Raw genomic sequence first — 24,600 nt, 5'->3', positions numbered from 1 at the left:
AAAACCATTTTTGTCTTGATTGTTAAATGATATAAAATCTTTAAATATAAAAAATAAAAAGTTATAGACCAATTTTTTAAAATATAAAAATTTATTCATGAAATTGATTTTCTTAACAGACATTCTTTCACTTGTATAAGGATAAATCCTGAACTTATGTAAATAGCACATAACTAACTATATGCCAATGGTAAAATCATATATGCAAATTGTCCCATTTTAGTTTTGAATAGTTAAATTTTGTTAAGTAAATATTACTTTTAGCATGAAATTAATAAACAAAATATTTATCTTCAGAAACAGTGACTAATATGATTGAGAAGTGTATTTTTCGATAATAAAGATGTCGACAAAAAAATTACTCTAAAAGGACATTTACCATGCTCTATAGGATTGTCCTAATTTTGTTTTCACATAAAATAAATAAATAAAATAATTATCTCAGTTTACAAAATTAACATTTTTATCACTAACTTATTTATAATTTGTAGTGTCTATGATTAGTATTATTAGAAATATAAATGAAAAAAGATAATTAACATTATATTTAAAATTGATATTTTTCCCTTAAACTACATTTATTATGAGCCAAAAAACAAAAGAATTTTGCTTTGCTATTAATTGTTTTAAGCAATTAAGTGGTGTAATTTGTTTATTTTAATGTGGAAATTGTAAAAGGAAGAAAAGAAAAATAAATATAATAAGAAGATAAGTTGTTTATATTAAGAGAAAGGATATAGAAAGTAATAAGAAATTAGTGAAAATTTTGTAAATAATATGATTAATAAAGCAAAGTAAACAATAAATTTTAATTTAATAATTAAATAAGTTATTGAAGTATCTTTAAATTAAAATGGAAATATGATTAAATGTTAAAAAATATTTAAATATACATAACTCACATCAATTTAAATGTTCATTATTTTACGAATCGAGTATAAACTCATCAAAATAATTGTTAATTAGTTGTTATTGTCGAAAGTCTTTAATTTTATAAAATAAAATTATCTCAAAATTATCTTTTAAAAATTAGAAACTATAATACATTTTAAAGTAAAATAAAAATAAAATTTCATCATAAAGTTAGCCACCAATCAAAAAAGGAATATTTAGGCCAAAAACATTTTAAATCTCTCTTTCAACTATAATATGATTGAAAAAGAAAAAAGTATATGGGGTTTAGTACCTTTGATGTTGATTTTTTGGTGAGAAAAAAGGGATTTTGTTAAAGGAAAATGTTATTCCAACAACGCTTTTTTAACACAGTTTTGACAACGTGCAAGTGGCAGCTTCCTATTGGCTCAGTAATTTGAAAATGGAACAGAGAAGGGGTTACGGTCATAGGGGTATTTTGGGCTTTCTAAATAAAATTTTGACAAAATATGGGTTTCGCGGTTTAGGGTGCCTTCCTTCTTCTCGTTCGTTCGCGGTTTAGGGTGCCTTCCTTCTTCTCGTTCGTTCAAGCCTTCCTTCTTCTCGTTCGTTCAAGCCTTCTCTGTCGTCCGTCTTCTCTCTCGGTGTGTCGTCCGTCTTCTCGTTCGTTCAAGCCTTCGTTCTCTTGCCGTGTTCGAAGCTTCCATCCTCGGTTTCGTTCTCTCCTCCTTCTTCAAAACGTGCGTTGAAACCCTTACATTTTGGTGTAAGTAAAAATGGGCTAGCCCTGACATTGTGTTTTACTCTGTGTTTTTGTTTTTCATTAAGTTGAATGATATAACTGAGTGTGGAATGTTGTCTTCTTAGGGCCGTTGCAATGGAAGGGAAAAAAGCAAGTGTAAGAAAAAAATTAAATTTTTTGTTTATATATTATTTAATTATCTTACGGATTGTAGTTAGTAATAAATTTTTATGATTTTTTTTGTAGTGGCGACTTCTTATCTCGATGGATTCATCGATCATAATTGAAATGAATCGTTTACTCCGACAGTGTCATGTGGATCGGATTAGGATGACACCATTTATGTGGTGTGTGAATATTAATAACCCTGTGGAGGTGAATTTAAAATTATTGAAGGTTATGGTTAGCAGGTGGGTTGGAAATGATAACAGTTTTAGAGTTAGTCAAAAGTTGGTGCCCTTTAGAGTTGTTGATGTGTTGATGAGCTTAGGTTTAGAAATAGGTGGTTTAGAGATTCCCTTTGATGAAATAGTTGGTGGATTGGTTGGTGAAATGTTCAAATCAAAAACCATCAGTTTGAAGGACTTGACAGACATGTTTAATGTCATTGTTCATGATAAAAACATTGAAGTCGATGTAGTGTGTAGGTTATATATATTAGTTTGTTTGGTTGTTTTCTATTTCCCTAGGAAATCAAGGCATGTTTGTAACATGCCTTTTGGAGTGTTAGATGACTTAGACCGTTTGTGTCTATATGATTGGTGCACCGGTGTACATAAACACATTGTAGAGAATTTAAATAAATGTAAGAAGAAAATTATGGGAGCAGGTATCCCCCAGTCAGTCACTCTCAGTGGCAATGTGGCAGTCTTGCAGGTAATATGATATGTAGTTCACTATTTTGATGTAGTGCAGAACATTGTGAATTATGTTTGATGAAATAATTTTATGATATTTTAGGCTTGGGCGGTTGAGAGACTCTCTTTGCATGGTCATCCTTCGCACCGGTTTTTCCCGCGCATAATGAGATGGTTCCCGTTTAAATCAAGGACCGAAAAAATTGAAAATATTTTTATGACCGGAGATGTAAGTGTTTTGTTTTTCGTTATTTTGTATGTTAAAATGGATTGTGTATTTTGTCTGAATTTGTTGTGTGCTATTGGTGCAGTTAAATATGGAGTGGTATATACGAAATGAAGATCGTCATAGGCCGGAAATCCGTGCAGCTTTCAACATGGATGACGAAGGATCCTTGGGTGAAGGATCCAAGGTTGACAAAGACGATGATGAAGACGAAAGCTCTGATGACGGGGCATGGGAAGCAGGTGCGGAGGAGAGATTGAGGAAAAATAACGAACATATCAGAGCATTGAATGCCAAGATTGGAGTTTTGACTAGGGAGCTATTTGAAATTTATCAAACTCCAATCTTTCACGAAGAAGATGCATGTGCCACTGATGAAGAGGTTGGGGGTGGAGTTGGAGGTGAGGATAATGCTGAAGTTGGGGGAGAAGAAGAAGGTGATGGACATGGAGTTGGAGGTGAGGAGAATGCTGAAGTTGGGGGAGAAGAAGAAGGTTATGGAAATGAAGTTGATGACCCCCTAGGTGCACATGCTGAAGTAAGAGGGGATGATGAAACTGTTGGTAACATTAATTTTATTGAAATAGAAGATGATGCTGATGAAGGAGAACCAGAGGTGGTGCCATTGGCTATACCCCATTGCGGAGTTTTGTTGGTGATCCAAGCACTAGTGTTGATGCAAACCAATTGTATACAGCAGTCAGCATCAGAGAGATGAACGTACACAGGTATGTGGTATGAATTGTAGTTGTGGTTGAGGAATATGTATTGTTTGTGATTGACTAATATTTGTATGTTTAGGGTTGTAAGCGAGATAATTGGCCAAAGCTTGAGCATGACTTCAATTTACACTTTGGCCCCAATGAAATACGTTGATAACATGGTTAGTATTGTCACATTTGGTTGTGTTTCATGTTATAGTTTATTTTAGTAATGTGAAAATTTTTTATTGTGTAGGTGGTGTTATTTGCTTGTACGGTCTTTATGTACTTTGAGAAAAGGTTGTCCGGTGTTGTTAAGAGGTTTCATTTTAGTCCGTTATACTCGGTAAATAAAATTTGATATTGTGTCATATTTATGATTGAAGAAAGTATTTTTGATCGATTTTTTATTGATGATTTTGAAATTGTCCACAGCACCATATTCTTACAGATTATAGGAAACGTCCTCAGAATCGGCATGTATTCACGCTTCATAACTATAACACTTATTTGCGTTCCGATCATTTTGGACTTGAAGAATTACCCACGGCGGACTTTGTGAGTAACCTTGAATTTGCAAATCTTGTCGACTTTTGGTTGTAAATGTGTTACTGAAATTGTTTATATTTTTTGTAGTTGTTTCTGCCATTTGTCCACGATGATCATTGGTGGTGTTATTCAGTGAAATTGAGGTCAATGGAGATTTTTGTGATTGATTCATTGGGGAAGGGGATCAGAGACCGCAAAAGGATAGACACAGCCGTTGTAAGATTCGACATCTTTCATTGTTGATTACCGTGTGATTATGACATAACCCTGCATTGTTTAAGTAATTATTGTTTTTGTTAACTGGTAGGCTGAAAATATGGCACAGTTTTTTTGCATCCTGATGAATATACCGGAAGGTAGTATTGGTCCTTTGACAGTTAAACAAGCAAATATCCCATCCCAACCAAACTTGTAAGTTTCTTGAACTGTACTGCCGGATTATATTGTGATGTATATGGGCAAAAGTAATCTGATGTTGTGGGTATATTATTTCAGACATGATTGTGGAGTAATAATGTTGAAAGCAATGGAAATCTGGGATGGAGATGAAAAATACAATGGGAAAAGCATGCCTGAATACACAACTGTAAGTTGGAACTGTGTGTTTGATAATATTCTTGTATGTCCTGGTTTCTAATGTGGAAAATGTTGGTTTCAGGAGGAGCTGCTTGGGATTAGAAAGAAATATGTGTGTGACTGGATCCTGGACAACGAGAACATTAGCAGAATGGAAGCCCTACATCTATACGGCATTGTCTAGGATTGCTAAGAAATTATCAAATTTTGACATGTATAAGATGTTAAAATATGTACCTAATGTTATTTGACAATTTTGACATGTATAAGATGTTCAAATATGTAACTAATGTTATTTGACAATGTACAGTATGTGTTTGTAATAAGAATAGTGGTTGGATTTCGAAATGAATTGTTTTAACTTTGCATTTGTGTTTGTTATAATGACAAAATTAGTGATTGAAAAATGAACGCAGCATTATAATAAAAATTTGAAAAGTACGAGACCATTTTCACTAAAATTAATGGTAATTAATGCGAAGGATTTGATCAATTTCTGAGTGGGGAGATGGGTGTTGGTGATTGATGTGAACGCAAGAAGCGTGGAGTGACCCGTGATGAGTAGGGGGACGAAGTAGTGCAAGGAATGAGTGAGATTGCAGAAAAAAGGCTATGGTAATCGTTTACAGGACCCCTGTAAAAGATTACCCGAGAGGAATTGCCAATTTGTACAGAAAGTCCAACACAGGTACTCAGTCAGGTGAACACAGGTCACCATTGGCAAAAAAAGTGACTTTTAGGCACTTCTGCACCTGTCTGAGGCTGGTGCAGGTGTTCCAATGGTGGGAGAGGGTGGCTGGTGATGTGATGTGAGTCCAAGGAGGGTGGGGAGACCCCTCATGAGTTGGTTGAGCAACCTGTGCAAGGAATGAGTGAGACTGCTGAAAAATGCCTATGGTAATCGTTTACAGGACCCCTGTAAACGATTACCCGAGAGGAATTGGACATCTGTACAGAAAGTCCAACACAGGTACTCAGTCAGATGAACACAGGTCACCATTGGACAAAAAACTGACTTTTAGGCACTTTTGCACCTGTCTGAGGCTTGTGCAGGTGTTCCAGTGGTGGGAGAGGGTGGATGGTGATGTGATGTGAGGCCAAGGAGTGTGGGGAGACCCCTCATGAGTTGGAGGAGCAAGGTGTGCAAGGAATGAGTGAGACTGCTGAAAAAAGGCTCTGGTAATCGTTTACAGGACCCCTGTAAACGATTACCCGGTAGGAATTGCCAATTTGTACAGAAAGTCCAACACAGGTACTCAGTCAGGTGAACAGAGGTCACCATTGGACACAAAACTGACTTTTATGCTAATCTGCACCTGTCTGAGCCTGGTGCAGGTGTTCCAATGGTGGGAGAGGGTGGCTGGTGATGTGATGTGAGTCCAAGGAGGGTGGGGAGACCCCTCATGAGTTGGTTGAGCAACCTGTGCAAGGAATGAGTGAGACTGCTGAAAAACGCCTATGGTAATCGTTTACAGGACCCCTGTAAACGATTACCCGAGAGGAATTGGACATCTGTACAGAAAGCCCAACACAGGCACTCAGTCAGATGAACACAGGTCACCATTGGACAAAAAACTGACTTTTAGGCACTTCTGCACCTGTCTGAGGCTTGTGCAGGTGTTCCAGTGGTGGGAGAGGGTGGATGGTGATGTGATGTGAGGCCAAGGAGTGTGGGGAGACCCCTCATGAGTTGGAGGAGCAAGGTGTGCAAGGAATGAGTGAGACTGCTGAAAAAAGGGGCTGGTAATCGTTTACAGGACCCCTGTAAACTATTACCCGAGAGGAATTGGGAATTTGTAAAGAAAGTCCAACACAGGTACTCAGTCAGACGAACACAGGTCACCATTGGACAAAAAACTGACTTTTAGGCACTTCTGCACCTGTCTGAGGCTTGTGCAGGTGTTCCAGTGGTGAGAGAGGGTGGATGGTGATGTGATGTGAGGCCAAGGAGTGTGGGGAGACCCCTCATGAGTTGGAGGAGCAAGGTGTGCAAGGAATGAGTGAGACTGCTGAAAAAAGGGGCTGGTAATCGTTTACCGGACCCCTGTAACCGATTACCCGGCACAAATATGGAATTTGTGAAGAAAGTCCAACACAGGTACTCAGTCAGATGAACACAGGTCACCATTGGACAAAAAACTGACTTTTAGGCACTTCTGCACCTGTCTGAGGCTTGTGCAGGTGTTCCAGTGGTGGGAGAGGGTGGATGGTGATGTGATATGAGGCCAAGGAGTGTGGGGAGACCCCTCATGAGTTGGAGGAGCAAGGTGTGCAAGGAATGAGTGAGACTGCTGAAAAAAGGGGCTGGTAATCGTTTACCGGACCCCTGTAAACGATTACCCGACACAAATTGAGAATTTATACAGAAAGTCCAACACAGGTACTCAGTCAGATGAACACAGGTCACCACTGGCAAAAAAAGTGACTTTTAGGCACTTCTGCACCTGTCTGAGGCTGGTGCAGGTGTTCCAATGGTGGGAGAGGGTGGCTGGTGATGTGATGTGAGTCCAAGGAGGGTGGGGAGACCCCTCATGAGTTGGTTGAGCAACCTGTGCAAGGAATGAGTGAGACTGCTGAAAAACGCCTATGGTAATCGTTTACAGGGCCCCTGTAAACGATTACCCGAGAGGAATTGGACATTTGTACAGAAAGTCCAACCCAGGTACTCAGTCAGGTGAACACAGGTCACCAATTGACAAAACACTGACTTTTTGGCACTTCTGCACCTGTCTGAGGCTTGTGCAGGTGTTCCAGTGGTGGGAGAGGGTGGATGGTGATGTGATGTGAGGCCAAGGAGTGTGGGGAGACCCCTCATGAGTTGGAGGAGCAAGGTGTGCAAGGAATGAGTGAGACTGCTGAAAAAAGGCTCTGGTAATCGTTTACAGGACCCCTGTAAACGATTACCCGGTAGGAATTGCCAATTTGTATAGAAAGTCCAACACAGGTACTCAGTCAGGTGAACACAGGTCACCATTGGACACAAAACTGACTTTTATGCCAAGAAGATGTTTACAGTGTTCCCTCACAATACATTTTGAGGCGCTGGAGCAAAAACATTCGAAGAAGACACACACTAATAACAGCATCGTATAGTAATTCGACAAATGAACCACGGATTCAAAGATACAAACTGTTGTGCAAACGTTTTTATGAAATTGCTGAAGTTGCATGTGAGTCTGAGGAAGCTAGTACTGAATTGGAAAAAGAACTTAATTGTTTGGGTACAAAATTTGGATTCAGTTCTTCCATGACAAATAACATCATCAGTGATGCAGGCCAACTAAGATACGATACTGGTGCATGCATGTCAATACCACTTACTCCAGTTGGAACATCTGATGTCCTTGTACACAGTCCTGCAACTGTTAAGCGAAAAGGACGTCCACGCACAAATAGGTTGAAGTCCACTGTTGAGAAAAAAACCAAAAGAAGAAAGTCAACTTCATTGACAAACACTTCAACACCACCAACCGAACAATGCGTGAGTCATTATTTACGGTCAAAATATTTATTAAATAGTTTTTAGTCTATCAATTATGTTTAACTTAGTAGTTGTGTTGTTTCAGGGCGAAAGACCAAGTAATGTTCTTGAATGTGATCACCGTGAACAATTTGAAGCGGACACTATCCAACTATCACAAGATACCGAAATGGGTCATTTTGGATTTATGTCGTTGTTGTCAGCTGTACATAACAATTTCGATAACAACATCAACTGATATATACAACTTGTTTGCTGCTTATTTTGTAACTTTTTTCTGTTTTTCAAAGTTAAAATGGTCTTCGATGAAATTCCTTTAATGAATGTATGTGATGCATATGACCACACCAGTATTTGTTATTGTAATCGATTACGAGGCTCTGGTAATCGATTACGAGGCCCTTGTAATCGATTACGAGGCTCTGGTAATCGATTACTGTGTTCAGTTAATTAAACCTAATTACCCCACTGCATAACGTGTATAACTTGCAATCGTGTTCGTAACCGCCCAAAACACATCCTTCCTCATATTCGTTTCGAAAACCTCTCTTCTCTCAGTGCAAAACCCTAAACGAAATACAATGGCTGATCGTGGAACGAAGAAACAAAAGGCATCTTCTTCCGTTGGTGGACGTCGCCGTCGCCGGAGTCCAACCCCATCACCATCGTCATCCCCTCCTACGCCTACCAATGATCTCTTCTCGTCGGATGAGCAACAGGAGAAATATGCCCAACATTTCGTAAATCGGGAAATTTTGGAGAGTAAGTATCTAGAGGACGAATACTTTCAAGGAAAAAATTTTCAATTCTATGACATATTACACGAAGCTGGGCTGACTGAATTTGTGTGTTTAAGAAGACATTACCACCCACAATTAGTCAGAGTGTTCTATAGCAACATGTCAATATCGGATACGGGGGTTATTCGAAGCGAAGTTAGAGGGGTCAAAATTAGGGTCAGCCCTAATCTTTTTCAACAACTGACTAATCTCCCATCTGATGGTGTTTGTTACGAAGGCAAAGTTGTAGATGAGTGGAAAGAACAATACGATTCTATCACTGCAAGGCAACTAGTGTGTAGAGATGATGCAGCCATACAATCTAGAATACTAGCGGGGCAAATGAAGGTTCAACCAAGGATACTTCATTACGTTCTCACTAGAGTATTAATTCCTCGTGCAACCAATATAGGTCAGGCATCCGAAGAGGATATTATGCTGCTATGGGCATTTTTCAATTCCATTCAAATTAACTGGGGACATCTTATTAGATATAAGATGAAAAGAGCATTAAGGGAGAACGCAAAGTTGCCGTATCCACATTTGATAACCATCTTCATGGAACACTTTGAAGTGCCTACTGAAAGTTATCCCATTTCAGAACTGAAGTTCAAGCAAAGAATTGGTTGTGAAGTTCTAGCATCATTTGGTTATATGCAAAATGATGAAGGAGAATGGGTTCCCAAAGGCAATGCCCCCCATCCCCCCTTACAAGAAGGTCAACAGAATCAAGGACAAGATGATGAACAAGGCAGTTCATCTACAACACTAGATAATGTGATCAACCGCATAGAACAACTTCAAACCTTTGTTGGTACAAGATTTGATGCCTTTGAAACTCGATTTGATGCCCTTGAAACAAGATTTGGAAACATGGACATGGTCATCACTACAAGGTTTGATGCGTTCCAATCGCGTGTTGGGAACATTGAAGAACAACTGCAACACTTGCCAAGTGCTTCTGGAAACAATCCTCAGACTTAAAATTGCTTGTTTAGGCTTTCTTTACTGCATTTTAAAGAACTATGTACTCCAGTTCCTGCTTTGATCATTTCAAGTATTTAATAAAATGAAGTTGTTTAGTTTCAAAATGGTTCCTCAATTCTCGACATTTATTATGTAATGTTCAATTTACGATACACTTAATACCATGGCAGTTGTGAGTAAAAGTCAGTAACCAATACCACTTAATACTAACCAATAACACTAACCAATACCACTTAATAACACTGCAGTTGTCTGTAAAACTAAAAGTCAGTTTTTTGTCCAATGGTGACCTATGTTCACCTGACTGAGTACCTGTGTTGGACTTTCTGTACAAATTGGCAATTTCTCTCGGGTAATCGTTTACAGGGGTCCTGTAAACGATTACCAGAGGCTTTTTTTAGCAGTCTCACTCATTCCTTGCACAGCTTGCTCCTCCAACTCATGAGGGGTCTCCCCACCCTCCTTGGCCTCACATCACATCACCATCCACCCTCTCCCAACACTGGAACACCTGCACAAGCCTCAGACAGGTGCAGATTAGCATAAAAGTCAGTTTTGTGTCCAATGGTGACCTGTGTTCACCTGACTGAGTATCTGTGTTGGACTTTCTGTACAAATTGGCAATTCCTACCGGGTAATGGTTTACAGGGGTCCTGTAAACGATTACCAGAGCCTTTTTTCAGCAGTCTCACTCATTTCTTGCACACCTTGCTCCTCCAACTCATGAGGGGTCTCCCCACACTCCTTGGCCTCACATCACATCACCATCCACCCTCTCCCACCACTGGAACACCTGCACAAGCCTCAGACAGTTGCAGAAGTGCCTTAAAGTCACTTTTTTTTCCAATGGTGACCTGTGTTCATCTGACTGAGTACCTGTGCCGGACTTTCTGTACAAATTCCCAATTTGTCTCGGGTAATCGTTTACAGGGGTCCTGTAAACGATTACCAGCCCCTTTTTTCAGCAGTCTCACTCATTCCTTGCACAGCTTGCTCCTCCAACTCATGAGGGGTCTCCCCACCCTCCTTGGCCTCACATCACATCACCATCCACCCTCTCCCAACACTGGAACACCTGCACAAGCCTCAGACAGGTGCAGATTAGCATAAAAGTCAGTTTTGTGTCCAATGGTGACCTGTGTTCACCTGACTGAGTATCTGTGTTGGACTTTCTGTACAAATTGGCAATTCCTACCGGGTAATGGTTTACAGGGGTCCTGTAAACGATTACCAGAGCCTTTTTTCAGCAGTCTCACTCATTTCTTGCACACCTTGCTCCTCCAACTCATGAGGGGTCTCCCCACACTCCTTGGCCTCACATCACATCACCATCCACCCTCTCCCACCACTGGAACACCTGCACAAGCCTCAGACAGTTGCAGAAGTGCCTTAAAGTCACTTTTTTTTCCAATGGTGACCTGTGTTCATCTGACTGAGTACCTGTGCCGGACTTTCTGTACAAATTCCCAATTTGTCTCGGGTAATCGTTTACAGGGGTCCTGTAAACGATTACCAGCCCCTTTTTTCAGCAGTCTCACTCATTCCTTGCACAGCTTGCTCCTCCAACTCATGAGGGGTCTCCCCACCCTCCTTGGCCTCACATCACATCACCATCCACCCTCTCCCAACACTGGAACACCTGCACAAGCCTCAGACAGGTGCAGATTAGCATAAAAGTCAGTTTTGTGTCCAATGGTGACCTGTGTTCACCTGACTGAGTATCTGTGTTGGACTTTCTGTACAAATTGGCAATTCCTACCGGGTAATGGTTTACAGGGGTCCTGTAAACGATTACCAGGGCCTTTTTTCAGCAGTCTCACTCATTCCTTGCACACCTTGCTCCTCCAACTCATGAGGGGTCTCCCCACACTCCTTGGCCTCACATCACATCACCATCCACCCTCTCCCACCACTGGAACACCTGCACAAGCCTCAGACAGGTGCAGAAGTGCCTTAAAGTCACTTTTTTTTCCAATGGTGACCTGTGTTCATCTGACTGAGTAGCTGTGTTGGACTTTATGTACAAGTTCCCAATTTGTCTCGGGTAATCGTTTACAGGGGTCCTGTAAACGATTACCAGCCCCTTTTTTCAGCAGTCTCACTCATTCCTTGCACAGCTTGCTCCTCCAACTCATGAGGGGTCTCCCCACCCTCCTTGGCCTCACATCACATCACCATCCACCCTCTCCCACCACTGGAACACCTGCACAAGCCTCAGACAGTTGCAGAAGTGCCTTAAAGTCACTTTTTTTTCCAATGGTGACCTGTGTTCATCTCACTGAGTACCTGTGTTGGACTTTCTGTACAAATTCCCAATTTGTCTCGGGTAATAGTTTACAGGGGTCCTGTAAACGATTACCAGCCCCTTTTTTCAGCAGTCTCACTCATTCCTTGCACAGCTTGCTCCTCCAACTCATGAGGGGTCTCCCCACCCTCCTAGGACTCACATCACATCACCAGCGACCCTCTCCCACCACTGGAACACCTGCACCAGCCTCAGACAGGTGCAGAAGTGCCTAAAAGTCACTTTTTTTCCCAATGGTGACCTGTGTTCATCTGACTGAGTACCTGTGTTGGACTTTCTGTACAAATTGGCAATTTCTCCCGGGTAATCTTTTACGGGGGTGCTGTAAACGATTACCAGAGCCCTTTTTGAACACTCTCACTCATTCCTTGCACAGCTTGCTCCTCCAACTCATGAGGGTTCTCCCCACCCTCCTTGGCCTCACATCACATCACCATCCACCCTCTCCCACCACTGGAACACCTGCACAAGCCTCAGACAGTTGGAGAAGTGCCTAATAGTCACTTTTTCTTCCAATGGTGACCTGTGTTCATCTGACTGAGTACCTGTGTTGGAATTTCTGTACAAATTGGCAATTTCTCTCGGGTAATCGTTTGCGGGGGTGCTGTAAACGATTACCAGAGCCTTTTTTCAGCACTCTCACTCATTCCTTGCACAGCTTGCTCCCCCAACTCATGAGGGGTCACCCCACAGTCCTTGGACTCACATCACATTACCATCCACCCTCTCCCAACACTGGAACACCTGCACAAGCCTCAGACAGGTGCAGATTAGCATAAAAGTCAGTTTTGTGTCCAATGGTGACCTGTGTTCATCTGACTGAGTACCTGTGTTGGACTTTTTGTACAAATTCCCAATTTGTGTCGGGTAATCGTTTCAGGGGTCCTGTAAACGATTACCAGCCCCTTTTTTCAGCACTCTCACTCATTCCTTGCACAGCTTGCTCCTCCAACTCATGAGGGGTCTCCCCACCCTCCTTGGCCTCACATCACATCACCATCCACCCTCTCCCACCACTGGAACACCTGCACAAGCCTTAGACAGTTGCAGAAGTGCCTAAAAGTCACTTTTGTTTCCAATGGTGACTTGTGCTCAACTGACTGAGTACCTGTGTTGGACTTTCTGTACAAATTCCCAATTTGTCTCGGGTAATCGTTTACAGGGTTCCTGTAAACGATTACCAGCCCCTTTTTTCAGCAGTCTCACTCATTCCTTGCACAGCTTGCTCCTCCAACTCATGAGGGGTCTCCCCACCCTCCTTGGCCTCACATCACATCACCATCCACCCTCTCCCACCACTGGAACACCTGCACAAGCCTCAGATAGTTGCAGAAGTGCCTTAAAGTCACTTTTTTTTCCAATGGTGACCTGTGTTCATCTGACTGAGTACCTGTGTTGGACTTTCTGTACAAATTCCCAATTTGTGTCGGGTAATCGTTTACAGGGGTCCTGTAAACGATTACCAGCCCCTTTTTTCAGCAGTCTCACTCATTCCTTGCACAGCTTGCTCCTCCAACTCATGAGGGGTCTCCCCACCCTCCTAGGCCTCACATCACATCACCAGCCACCATATCCCACCATTGGAACACCTGCACCAGCCTCAGACAGGTGCATAAGTGCCTAAAAGTCACTTTTTTTCCCAATGGTGACCTGTGTTCATCTGACTGAGTAGCTGTGTTGGACTTTATGTACAAGTTCACAATTTGTCTCGGGTAATCGTTTAAAGGGGTCCTGTAAACGATTACCAGCCCCTTTTTTCAGCAGTCTCACTCATTCCTTGCACAGCTTGCTCCTCCAACTCATGAGGGGTCTCCCCACCCTCCTTGGCCTCACATCACATCACCATCCACCCTCTCCCACCACTGGAACACCTGCACAAGCCTCAGACAGTTGCAGAAGTGCCTTAAAGTCACTTTTTTTTCCAATGGTGACCTGTGTTCATCTCACTGAGTACCTGTGTTGGACTTTCTGTACAAATTCCCAATTTGTCTCGGGTAATAGTTTACAGGGGTCCTGTAAACGATTACCAGCCCCTTTTTTCAGCAGTCTCACTCATTCCTTGCACAGCTTGCTCCTCCAACTCATGAGGGGTCTCCCCACCCTCCTAGGACTCACATCACATCACCAGCCACCCTCTCCCACCACTGGAACACCTGCACCAGCCTCAGACAGGTGCAGAAGTGCCTAAAAGTCACTTTTTTTCCCAATGGTGACCTGTGTTCATCTGACTGAGTACCTGTGTTGGACTTTCTGTACAAATTGGCAATTTCTCCCGGGTAATCTTTTACGGGGGTGCTGTAAACGATTACCAGAGCCCTTTTTGAACACTCTCACTCATTCCTTGCACAGCTTGCTCCTCCAACTCATGAGGGGTCTCCCCACCCTCCTTGGCCTCACATCACATCACCATCCACCCTCTCCCACCACTGGAACACCTGCACAAGCCTCAGACAGTTGGAGAAGTGCCTAATAGTCACTTTTTCTTCCAATGGTGACCTGTGTTCATCTGACTGAGTACCTGTGTTGGAATTTCTGTACAAATTGGCAATTTCTCTCGGGTAATCGTTTGCGGGGGTGCTGTAAACGATTACCAGAGCCTTTTTTCAGCACTCTCACTCATTCCTTGCACAGCTTGCTCCCCCAACTCATGAGGGGTCACCCCACAGTCCTTGGACTCACATCACATTACCATCCACCCTCTCCCAACACTGGAACACCTGCACAAGCCTCAAACAGGTGCAGATTAGCATAAAAGTCAGTTTTGTGTCCAATGGTGACCTGTGTTCATCTGACTGAGTACCTGTGTTGGACTTTTTGTACAATCCCAATTTGTGTCGGGTAATCGTTTCAGGGGTCCTGTAAACGATTACCAGCCCCTTTTTTCAGCACTCTCACTCATTCCTTCCACAGCTTGCTCCTCCAACTCATGAGGGGTCTCCCCACCCTCCTTGGCCTCACATCACATCACCATCCACCCTCTCCCACCACTGGAACACCTGCACAAGCCTTAGACAGTTGCAGAAGTGCCTAAAAGTCACTTTTGTTTCCAATGGTGACTTGTGCTCAACTGACTGAGTACCTGTGTTGGACTTTTTGTACAAATTCCCAATTTGTCTCGGGTAATCGTTTACAGGGTTCCTGTAAACGATTACCAGCCCCTTTTTTCAGCAGTCTCACTCATTCCTTGCACAGCTTGCTCCTCCAACTCATGAGGGGTCTCCCCACCCTCCTTGGCCTCACATCACATCACCATCCACCCTCTCCCACCACTGGAACACCTGCACAAGCCTCAGATAGTTGCAGAAGTGCCTTAAAGTCACTTTTTTTTCCAATGGTGACCTGTGTTCATCTGACTGAGTTCCTGTGTTGGACTTTCTGTACAAATTCCCAATTTGTGTCGGGTAATCGTTTACAGGGGTCCTGTAAACGATTACCAGCCCCTTTTTTCAGCAGTCTCACTCATTCCTTGCACAGCTTGCTCCTCCAACTCATGAGGGGTCTCCCCACCCTCCTAGGCCTCACATCAAATCACCAGCCACCCTCTCCCACCATTGGAACACCTGCACCAGCCTCAGACAGGTGCAGAAGTGCCTAAAAGTCACTTTTTTTCCCAATGGTGACCTGTGTTCATCTGACTGAGTAGCTGTGTTGGACTTTATGTACAAGTTCCCAATTTGTCTCGGGTAATCGTTTAAAGGGGTCCTGTAAACGATTACCAGCCCCTTTTTTCAGCAGTCTCACTCATTCCTTGCACAGCTTGCTCCTCCAACTCATGAGGGGTCTCCCCACCCTCCTTGGCCTCACATCACATCACCATCCACCCTCTCCCACCACTGGAACACCTGCACAAGCCTCAGACAGTTGCAGAAGTGCCTTAAAGTCACTTTTTTTTCCAATGGTGACCTGTGTTCATCTCACTGAGTACCTGTGTTGGACTTTCTGTACAAATTCCCAATTTGTCTCGGGTAATAGTTTACAGGGGTCCTGTAAACGATTACCAGCCCCTTTTTTCAGCAGTCTCACTCATTCCTTGCACAGCTTGCTCCTCCAACTCATGAGGGGTCTCCCCACCCTCCTAGGACTCACATCACATCACCAGCCACCCTCTCCCACCACTGGAACACCTGCACCAGCCTCAGACAGGTGCAGAAGTGCCTAAAAGTCACTTTTTTTCCCAATGGTGACCTGTGTTCACCTGACTGAGTACCTGTGTTGGACTTTCTGTACAAATTGGCAATTTCTCCCGGGTAATCGTTTGCGGGGGTGCTGTAAACGATTACCAGAGCCCTTTTTGAACACTCTCACTCATTCCTTGCACAGCTTGCTCCTCCAACTCATGAGGGGTCTCCCCACCCTCCTTGGCCTCACATCACATCACCATCCACCCTCTCCCACCACTAGAACACCTGCACAAGCCTCAGACAGTTGCAGAAGTGCCAAATAGTCACTTTTTCTTCCAATGGTGACCTGTGTTCATCTGACTGAGTACCTGTGTTGGAATTTCTGTACAAATTGGCAATTTCTCTCGAGTAATCGTTTGCGGGGGTGCTGTAAACGATTACCAGAGCCTTTTTTCAGCACTCTCACTCATTCCTTGCACAGCTTGCTCCCCCAACTCATGAGGGGTCACCCCACAGTCCTTGGACTCACATCACATCACATGTTACTCAAAATGACCACTCAAACACCAACATGTTACAAACAAGCCTGCAACTTAGGAGACAAAAAAAATTACGACATTCTGAAATCGACAAACCCACAACTAATAATAACAATGGTATTGAATACATAAAATATGAGACCAATTCAAACCAAAACTCAAATTTTATTTCATTGAACCAAATCGGATACATTGAACATTGTTTTCTTAATCTATTTACAATGATTACAATTTTCATTACTTTCCAAATAACATTTTCAATCAACTAAATACACAGATCACTCATTTTTTATTCTAAGCACTACGGTCCCGGTGTATGGAGTCCTAAGTGCTCTTCCCTTGTAACGCCTTCGTGATCCAACCCTAACATACGTCTTCAAAGGTTGTTCATTTCCAGTAGGGGATACAAAACCAGTGTTCACAGATGGTTCTGTACGAGGCACACTTTGTCCAACGTCATCTTTATTTTGCCTTCTTGCCTTCTCTTCAGCCAATTGTGCCTCCAAAGTTGCAACCCTCCTTTTAAGTTCTTCAATTAGAAATTCTTGTTCCTCTAAGGCACGCATAAAAGTTTCTCTGCGAATTCTTTTGTGTTTCTTCTTTCCTCTTGGTTTAGCATCCTTTCTTTTAGGTGTTGGTCTGTCTTCCTCCTTATCCTTCGTTGAAGGACCACCATAAACATCGTCAACAACCTGAAATTTAACAACACATTACAGATTACACAACTTTGGTCAATATATGAAAACATAACAAAACTTTCGATAACAAACAACTTACCAAACCTGTCTCCATACACCGTTTAACGAACTTGTCTCCAACACTTATATTCATCCAATGCAATATTCGTGGAAATTTATCAATAGGACCTTTTGGTGGAACAAACAGCTCAAAAAACCATACCTAAGACAAATAAATCATCTTAACTTGTAACAAACTTAATTCAAATAACAATTTAAGTAAGTACATCAAATACTATTAATTACCTGCAGCATGTACACACAACCGTTGACGTAAACGTTTGAAATACCTTTTCCTTTCTTCAAGCCTTTTGAAGCTTTGCACAAACTATGTAACAGAAAACGATACCAATCTCTGAAGCATTGCAACAGATGCCAGCATATGCAAAGTTTTTGAAGGAACTCCTCACAAAGAAACACAAGTACATTGAGAAGGAAACTATCAATAGGGTAACTGTAGTGCAATCATACAGAAACTACCTCCTAAACTTAAAGATCCGGGAAGCTTCACTATTCCATGCACCATAGGAGATGTGAAAGTTGGAAGAGCATTGATTGATTTGCGAGCTAGCATTAATCTAATGCCGCTATCCATGTGCAAAACAATTCAGGGGTTGGAAATTAAACCAACCAGAATGGCTCTTCAATTGGCAGACAGGTCTCTTAAATATCCATATGGAGTGATTGAAGATGTTCTAGTGAAGGTTGACAAATTTGTATTCCCAGTGGATTTTATTGTGATGGAGATGGAACGAAATAGTGATGTTCCTCTTATTCTTGGGAGACCTTTTATGAAGACTGCTAGAATTTTGATTGATGTAGAGAATGGGAAGCTTAAATTGAGAGTTGATGATGAAGAAGTCACTTTTGACGTGTCCAAGGCCATGACATATCCAAATGATGACAAGGCATGTTTTCAATTTGATGAACTTGATGAAGTTTGTATGGTGCAAGAAAGGATGGTGCGAAATATTTCTCCATTGGAAAAAACTCTCATTAATGCATGTGAAGATTTAGATGAAGAAGAAGAGAAATTGATTTATGAATGTTTGATGGACTTAGAAACATTGAAAAAGAGTCCAGAGGAAGATCCAATATTCGAAATAATTGATAAGGAAGAAGCAGTCAAAGCATAGACACCAGAATTAAAAAGATTACCGTCACATCTGAAATATGTTTTTCTAGAAGAAGATGGAACAAAGTCAGTCATCATCAATAACTCTTTATCTCTACAAGAAGAAGAGCAATTGATAGAAATTCTGAAAGCTAACAAAGAAGCAATTGGGTGGTCAATATCAGATCTTAAAGGTATTAGCCCAACTTACTGCATGCACAAAATTTTTATGGAAGAAGATTATAAACCAAGTGCTCAACCACAGAGAAGATTAAATCCTGTTATGAAGGAGGTGGTCAGAAAAGAAGTGTTGAAACTGTTAGAAGCTGGTATCATCTATCCAATCTCTAACAGTGAATGGGTGAGTCCAGTACAGGTGGTTCCAAAGAAAGGTGGGATGACAGTAATTTATAATGATAAGAATGAACTTATTCCTACTCGGACAGTCACTGGTTGGCGTATGTGCATTGATTACAGGAAGCTGAATAAAGCTACTAGGAAAGATCATTTTCCTCTTCCTTTCATGGATCAGATGTTAGAAAGGTTATCAGGGCAGGCTTTCTATTGTTTTCTAGATGGATATTCTGGATACAACCAAATTGTGGTAGATCCAAAAGACCAGGAGAAGACGGCTTTTACTTGTCCTTTTGGTATCTTTGCATATAGAAAGATGCCTTTTGGATTATGTAATGCTCCAGCTACGTTTCAGAGGTGTATGCAGGCAATTTTTGCAGATCTCTTAGAAAAATGCATTGAGGTATTCATGGATGATTTCTCAGTTTTTGGAAATTCTTTCCAAAGATGTTTGGCTAATTTGAACACTGTCCTCAAAAGATGTGTTCAGACAAATCTTGTTCTTAATTGGGAGAAATGTCATTTCATGGTAACTGAAGGAATTGTATTGGGGCATAAAATCTCTGCTAAAGGAATTGAGGTAGACAAAGCTAAAGTAGAAGTCATTGAGAAACTACCTCCACCAACAAATGTAAAGGGGATTAGAAGTTTTCTTGGTCATGCTGGATTCTATAGAAGATTCATTAAAGATTTCTCAAAAATTGCTAAACCATTGAGTAATCTTTTGATGAAGGATGTTCCTTTTATGATGGATGAAGACTGTCTGAAAGCTTTTGACATATTGAAGAAGAAGTTAGTGTCAACTCCAGTAATTGTAGCGCCGGATTGGAATCAAAATTTTGAATTAATGTGTGATGCAAGTGATTATGCAATAGGAGTTGTCCTTGGCCAGCGGAAAGAACAAAAGTTTCATCCAATTTATTATGCTAGCAAGGTTCTGAACAATGCTCAATTGAATTATGCTACCACAGAGAAAGAATTTCTTGCCATTGTGTATGCTCTAGAGAAATTTAGACCTTATCTTATTGGGTCTAAGGTGATTGTTTATACAGATCATGCATCTATCAAATATTTGTTGACAAAACCAGATTCTAAGTCACGTTTGATTAGGTGGGTACTACTATTGCAAGAATTTGATGTAGAAATCCGTGACAAGAAAGGAAGTGAGAACTTAATTGCTGATCATTTGTCACGGTTAGTCAACAATGAAGTCACTAGCAAGGAATCTGAAATCTGGGAATCTTTTTCAGATGAATCACTCATGTATATTCAGCAGAGGCCCTGGTTTGCTGATATGGCGAATTTCAAAGTTGCAACAGTCATGCCAGAAGACTTAACTTGGCAACAAAGAAAGAAATTTCTGCATGATGCTGATGAGTCAATATTTTCTCAATTTCACTTAGCTTATTGTACCGAATTTAATCAGGAAATTGTGCTTAAATGTCCAGTATTTTCCCATTTTTCTTAATTGTGCTTAATTTGATCAAAAATTCTTATTTTAATTAATTTGAATTATCTGAGACTAATTATTTGCATTATTAATTGTAGGGAAATTATTGGATAATATTTGGGACATTTGGAGGTGAAAAGAAAATGCCACATCAATTATAATTTAAGTTAAAATGATTGAGGAGGTGTGGATTTAGTTTTTGGAGGTGCATGCGGTAATTTATTCTTGAAGAAAGAGAGTAGCTGATTTTGTTTTGGACTTGGAGAGCTGGAAGGGTTACATCCACAATGAGTGTCCAACATTGAAGTGAAAGGATTGTCCAGGTGGCTTGGAAAGAAAGAGAGCATGCGGTGGCCCATGAGAATGTTCCATCAAAAGGGGGTGGTGCATGAAGAAGGAAGTCCAGCACACGTCCACGCTCATTTTCTCGGTCCATCACAACAGCTTCATGCGGAGAATGGGAAGCAGCAAGGGTGCACATCCAGCTTTCAATTGGAGAAGCACGCACACATTGCGGTGCATCCAGCAGCTTGGAAGTGGCGTGATGGGCTGATTCATCCAGCGTTGGGAAGAATTGGCAACGTGCAGCAAAGCAAGGCTGGCAGCAGCGGGCCCATCCAGCAAATTGAAGTCCAGAAGCGGTCCGGCAAGAGAGGTGCACGGATTGAATTTTGGGTGTACACATCAACGAGGCCCACAAGCAGCTCATCCATTCTTCACGCTCCAGCTTCAACAATGGTCCAACAGGGGTGTGTCCAGCATTGTCCAGCAGCAGAGGCAGGAGAAGACCTTCACGCTGAGAATGGAAGCATAGGGGGTGTATCCAGCAAGGGCTTCACGGGAAGAAGCCTTGAAGCAGTAGAAACGTGAATGAGGAACACATCCGGGAGGTGCACAAGTGGAAGTGAAGCCCACGGCTGCACGTTACGCTCCAACTTCAACAATGGCATCCAACAGCTTGGTTGCAGGTCCACGTCCAACAAGCATCACGGTCCAGCAACTCCTATCCAGCAAGCTTGGAGAGATTTTGAATTGGAGGGTTTTCACGCGGAGAATGGGAGGCACAGGGGGTGTCCAAAGAAGAATCATTTTCTTCACGTGGACAGCAGCAAAGCTTGGACGATCACACGGTTGGAAGCATTGGAGGATTCATTATTAGGCTCTAAAGAAAGGAGGGCTGCGACGTCTTTGAAGGGGGTGTAGCAAGAATTAATTGGGGAGCATTCATCAAAGAGGGCTGGTTCATTAGGGCTGCTGCACGTGGAATTTTGGGGGTTTTTCATCTTTCATTTCATGGAAGCACACAGCTGAGGTGTGTCTCTGCCTAGGGCTGGATAGAGGATGGTCCAGCCGCCACCTAAGTTGGAGGATTTTTTTTAGTTTAAAAAGAAGAACACTGAGTCACGGAGGCTGGAAAATTGCAGCACATGGAGGGTTACGGCTAGAGGATTCATTCACTTTTGGTAGGAGTAGCATGCTGTTACGGAACACTGTTTGGAAGCTGGAAGGTAGTCACGGCTTGCTGGAGGCTCTCATTTTCTTTCTCTTCCAGTAGCTCTTGGGTTTTAATTTTAATTTTGGAAAAAGAAAGAAGTGGTGTTCACGGTGTCCGAGATTGAATGAAGAAACGGAGTGTGGTCCGTGATGTGCAGCAAGGAAGAGGTGTTCGGTTTTTACTCTTTCACGCTTGAGTCAAATTTTATTTTCATATCTTATATATTAAAGTGGATTTAGGTTGAAGCAGCTAGCTCATTTCATTCTCATCTTCTTCACTTTCACGTTTGAATTCAATAAGTATAAATTATATTTTATATATGCATTCAAGAAGCAGCATGTTTATTTAAATCACTTTATTGCTTACGTATTTTAATTCATTGATTTTCGTGATGAAATGCATTTAATGTTAAGCTAAAAGTTCACATTCAATTGGTTCATGAAAACGTGCATTGAATTTTCATTCTTGCTGCACGTGAATTAATGCTTTGCAATTGATGGTTTATGGATGTCCTTTTCTTTAACAATTTATTTCACTGCTTCAATTGCTTTAGCTGGAATGTGGGTATATTTAAATGCCGCTAGGTTTTTATCTTTTTTATTTTTTTTTCTTTATTTAATTTTAATACTCACTTTAATGTTGTCAATTATATTCGGTTGTATTTAAGTTTCATTTTTAATTTAGTTCATTTTGAATCACAAAAACACTTTCAAAATCCCCCACTACGTGTTGACCTGAGACTGAACCACAATTGGTCCTTGAGAGACGACCTAGGAGTCACTTCCTAGTACTATACTGCATTCTTTTATGCACAACTTTTGTGAGAGGTGCGACCCTCTCATCAGATGCCAAGCAGTTTGTTTGGGATGATCCTTATTTGTTCAAAATTGGAGCAGATAATCTTCTAAGGAGATGTGTTACAAATGAAGAAGCAGAAGGAATTCTCTGGCATTGTCATGATTCACCTTATGGAGGACATTTTAATGGAGAAAGAACAGCAGCAAAAGTCCTTCAATCTGGGTTTTATTGGCCAACTTTATTTAAAGATGCCCATAATCATGCTAGAAATTGTGATAAATGTCAAAGAGCAGGGACAATCACTAAACGTCATGAGATGCCTTTACAGGGTATTTTAGAGGTTGAGATTTTTGATTGTTGGGGAATTGATTTTGTTGGACCGTTCCCTCCATCTTTCAACAATGAATATATTCTGGTAGCAGTGGATTATGTGAGTAAATGGGTGGAAGCATTAGCTTGTCCTAAAAATGATGCTAGCACGGTAATTAAATTCCTGAAGAGGCAGATATTCTCACGCTTTGGCACTCCAAGAGTGTTGATCAGTGATGGAGGCTCTCATTTTTGCAATTATCAGCTAGAGAAAGTACTCAAACACTATGGAGTAAAACATAAGGTAGCTGCACCTTATCATCCACAAACCAATGGACAAGCTGAGGTGTCTAACAGGGAAATAAAAAGGATCCTGGAAAAAACAGTGACTTCATCAAGAAAGGATTGGTCTCTCAAATTGGATGATGCTCTTTGGGCTTATAGGACAGCAATGAAGACGTCTATGGGATTGTCACCGTTTCAATTAGTCTATGGGAAAGCATGCCATTTGCCAGTAGAATTGGAGCATAAAGCATTAGGGCTTTAAAATTTTTGAATTTTGATCCTTATGAAACTCAATGCACACGCAGAAGGCAGATTTTGGAACTTGAAGAAATGCGATTACATGCATATGATTCATCAAAGGCGTACAAAGACAAGATTAAATTTTATCATGACATGAAGTTGGTGAATAGAGTTTTCAATCCAGGACAACAGGTATTATTGTTTAATTCAAGATTGAAGATATTTCCTGGGAAGCTAAAGTCAAAATGGTCAGGACCATATGTGATAAAAGAAGTGCATCTGCATGGAGCAATTGAAATATTTAATCCAGCTGCTGATGATCCACAGAGAAGTTGGGTGGTGAATGGTCAACGTCTCAAACCCTATCTAGGGGGAGAGGTGCAACAATTTTCCACAATGATGTTGTTGGTTGATCCTTGAAAGTCTGGGTCAGGCTCATGACGTTAAACAAGTGCTTACTGGGAGTCAACCCAGTATTTTGTAAGTATTTTTTGTTTTTAGATTAGGGATTGATGTACTCTATTGAACACCTGGTTTGTTGTGATGGTTTGCTCTTAACTGTGATTGTGTGATAAGTAATGCTGAATGATGCTTGTGATTAAATTGATGTTGAGATGATGTGCACATTAAAATGCTTATACAGGTGATTCACAAGCTTTGTGAACAAATGCAGGATATCATGATTGTGATTGTGAAATTAAGCAGGATGTGTATGTCAAATGTGAATGAGCTTATATGTGAGGTTTTGAGCTCCAGAGTTGTTATTGTTGAATGTTATTACTTTGAAAGCATGAATGATTTTGCCCAGGTTTTCTATGATTGAATCAATTGCTTGTTTTGCATCATATGATCAAGGCCGTTTGTTGGAAACCTTTTTATTGGCCAAATTCGTAAAATTAGCCCACTAAAAGAGAACACTTTGTGTTCTAACCTTTGAACCCTTAGCCTTGAGCATACAATGAAAACCCTTGATTGAAAATCTTTACCTTGAGTTAAGTAGAAGATCTTGTGTGATATTGTTAAATGTTCAAGTTTGGGGTTGTTGGGAAAACATGAAAAAGGAAAAGCATTGAGCTAAGAGC

General features: G+C 41.3%; 3 protein-coding genes and 1 long non-coding RNA gene across 4 annotated transcripts; all 4 read left to right on the top strand.

The window, feature by feature from the left end:
* Nucleotides 1-1,738: 1,738 nt before the first annotated feature.
* LOC148193567 (uncharacterized) lies at nucleotides 1,739-3,371 on the top strand (the record flags this gene model as incomplete). Its single annotated transcript, XM_088099461.1, has 4 exons — nucleotides 1,739-1,771; nucleotides 1,862-2,491; nucleotides 2,576-2,701; nucleotides 2,784-3,371. Coding segments are annotated over exons 1-4 (1,365 nt in total), but the record flags the coding sequence as incomplete, so codon positions are not given.
* A 41-nt stretch (nucleotides 3,372-3,412) lies between these two features.
* Nucleotides 3,413-4,708, top strand: LOC148193566 (uncharacterized). Its single transcript, XM_088098315.1, has 8 exons — nucleotides 3,413-3,426; nucleotides 3,500-3,581; nucleotides 3,656-3,745; nucleotides 3,835-3,957; nucleotides 4,036-4,164; nucleotides 4,256-4,359; nucleotides 4,444-4,534; nucleotides 4,607-4,708. The coding sequence occupies exons 1-8, from the start codon at nucleotides 3,413-3,415 to the stop codon at nucleotides 4,706-4,708; spliced, it is 735 nt and encodes a 244-aa protein (XP_087954441.1).
* A 1,885-nt stretch (nucleotides 4,709-6,593) lies between these two features.
* Nucleotides 6,594-8,243, top strand: LOC148193565 (uncharacterized). Its single transcript, XM_088099460.1, has 3 exons — nucleotides 6,594-6,622; nucleotides 7,540-8,005; nucleotides 8,091-8,243. The coding sequence occupies exons 1-3, from the start codon at nucleotides 6,594-6,596 to the stop codon at nucleotides 8,241-8,243; spliced, it is 648 nt and encodes a 215-aa protein (XP_087955586.1).
* A 12,110-nt stretch (nucleotides 8,244-20,353) lies between these two features.
* LOC148193564 (uncharacterized) lies at nucleotides 20,354-24,131 on the top strand. The gene is made up of 2 exons (XR_015782367.1): nucleotides 20,354-22,053; nucleotides 22,783-24,131. It is a non-coding gene; the product is annotated as an uncharacterized LOC148193564 (long non-coding RNA).
* Nucleotides 24,132-24,600: the final 469 nt, after the last annotated feature.

This window comes from Vigna umbellata, chromosome 9 (assembly GCF_029865625.1).
Source record: "Vigna umbellata cultivar VRB3 chromosome 9, Vumbellata_1.0, whole genome shotgun sequence".
Classification (NCBI taxonomy): domain Eukaryota; kingdom Viridiplantae; phylum Streptophyta; class Magnoliopsida; order Fabales; family Fabaceae; genus Vigna; species Vigna umbellata.
This window is presented reverse-complemented; position numbering and strand designations above follow the sequence as displayed.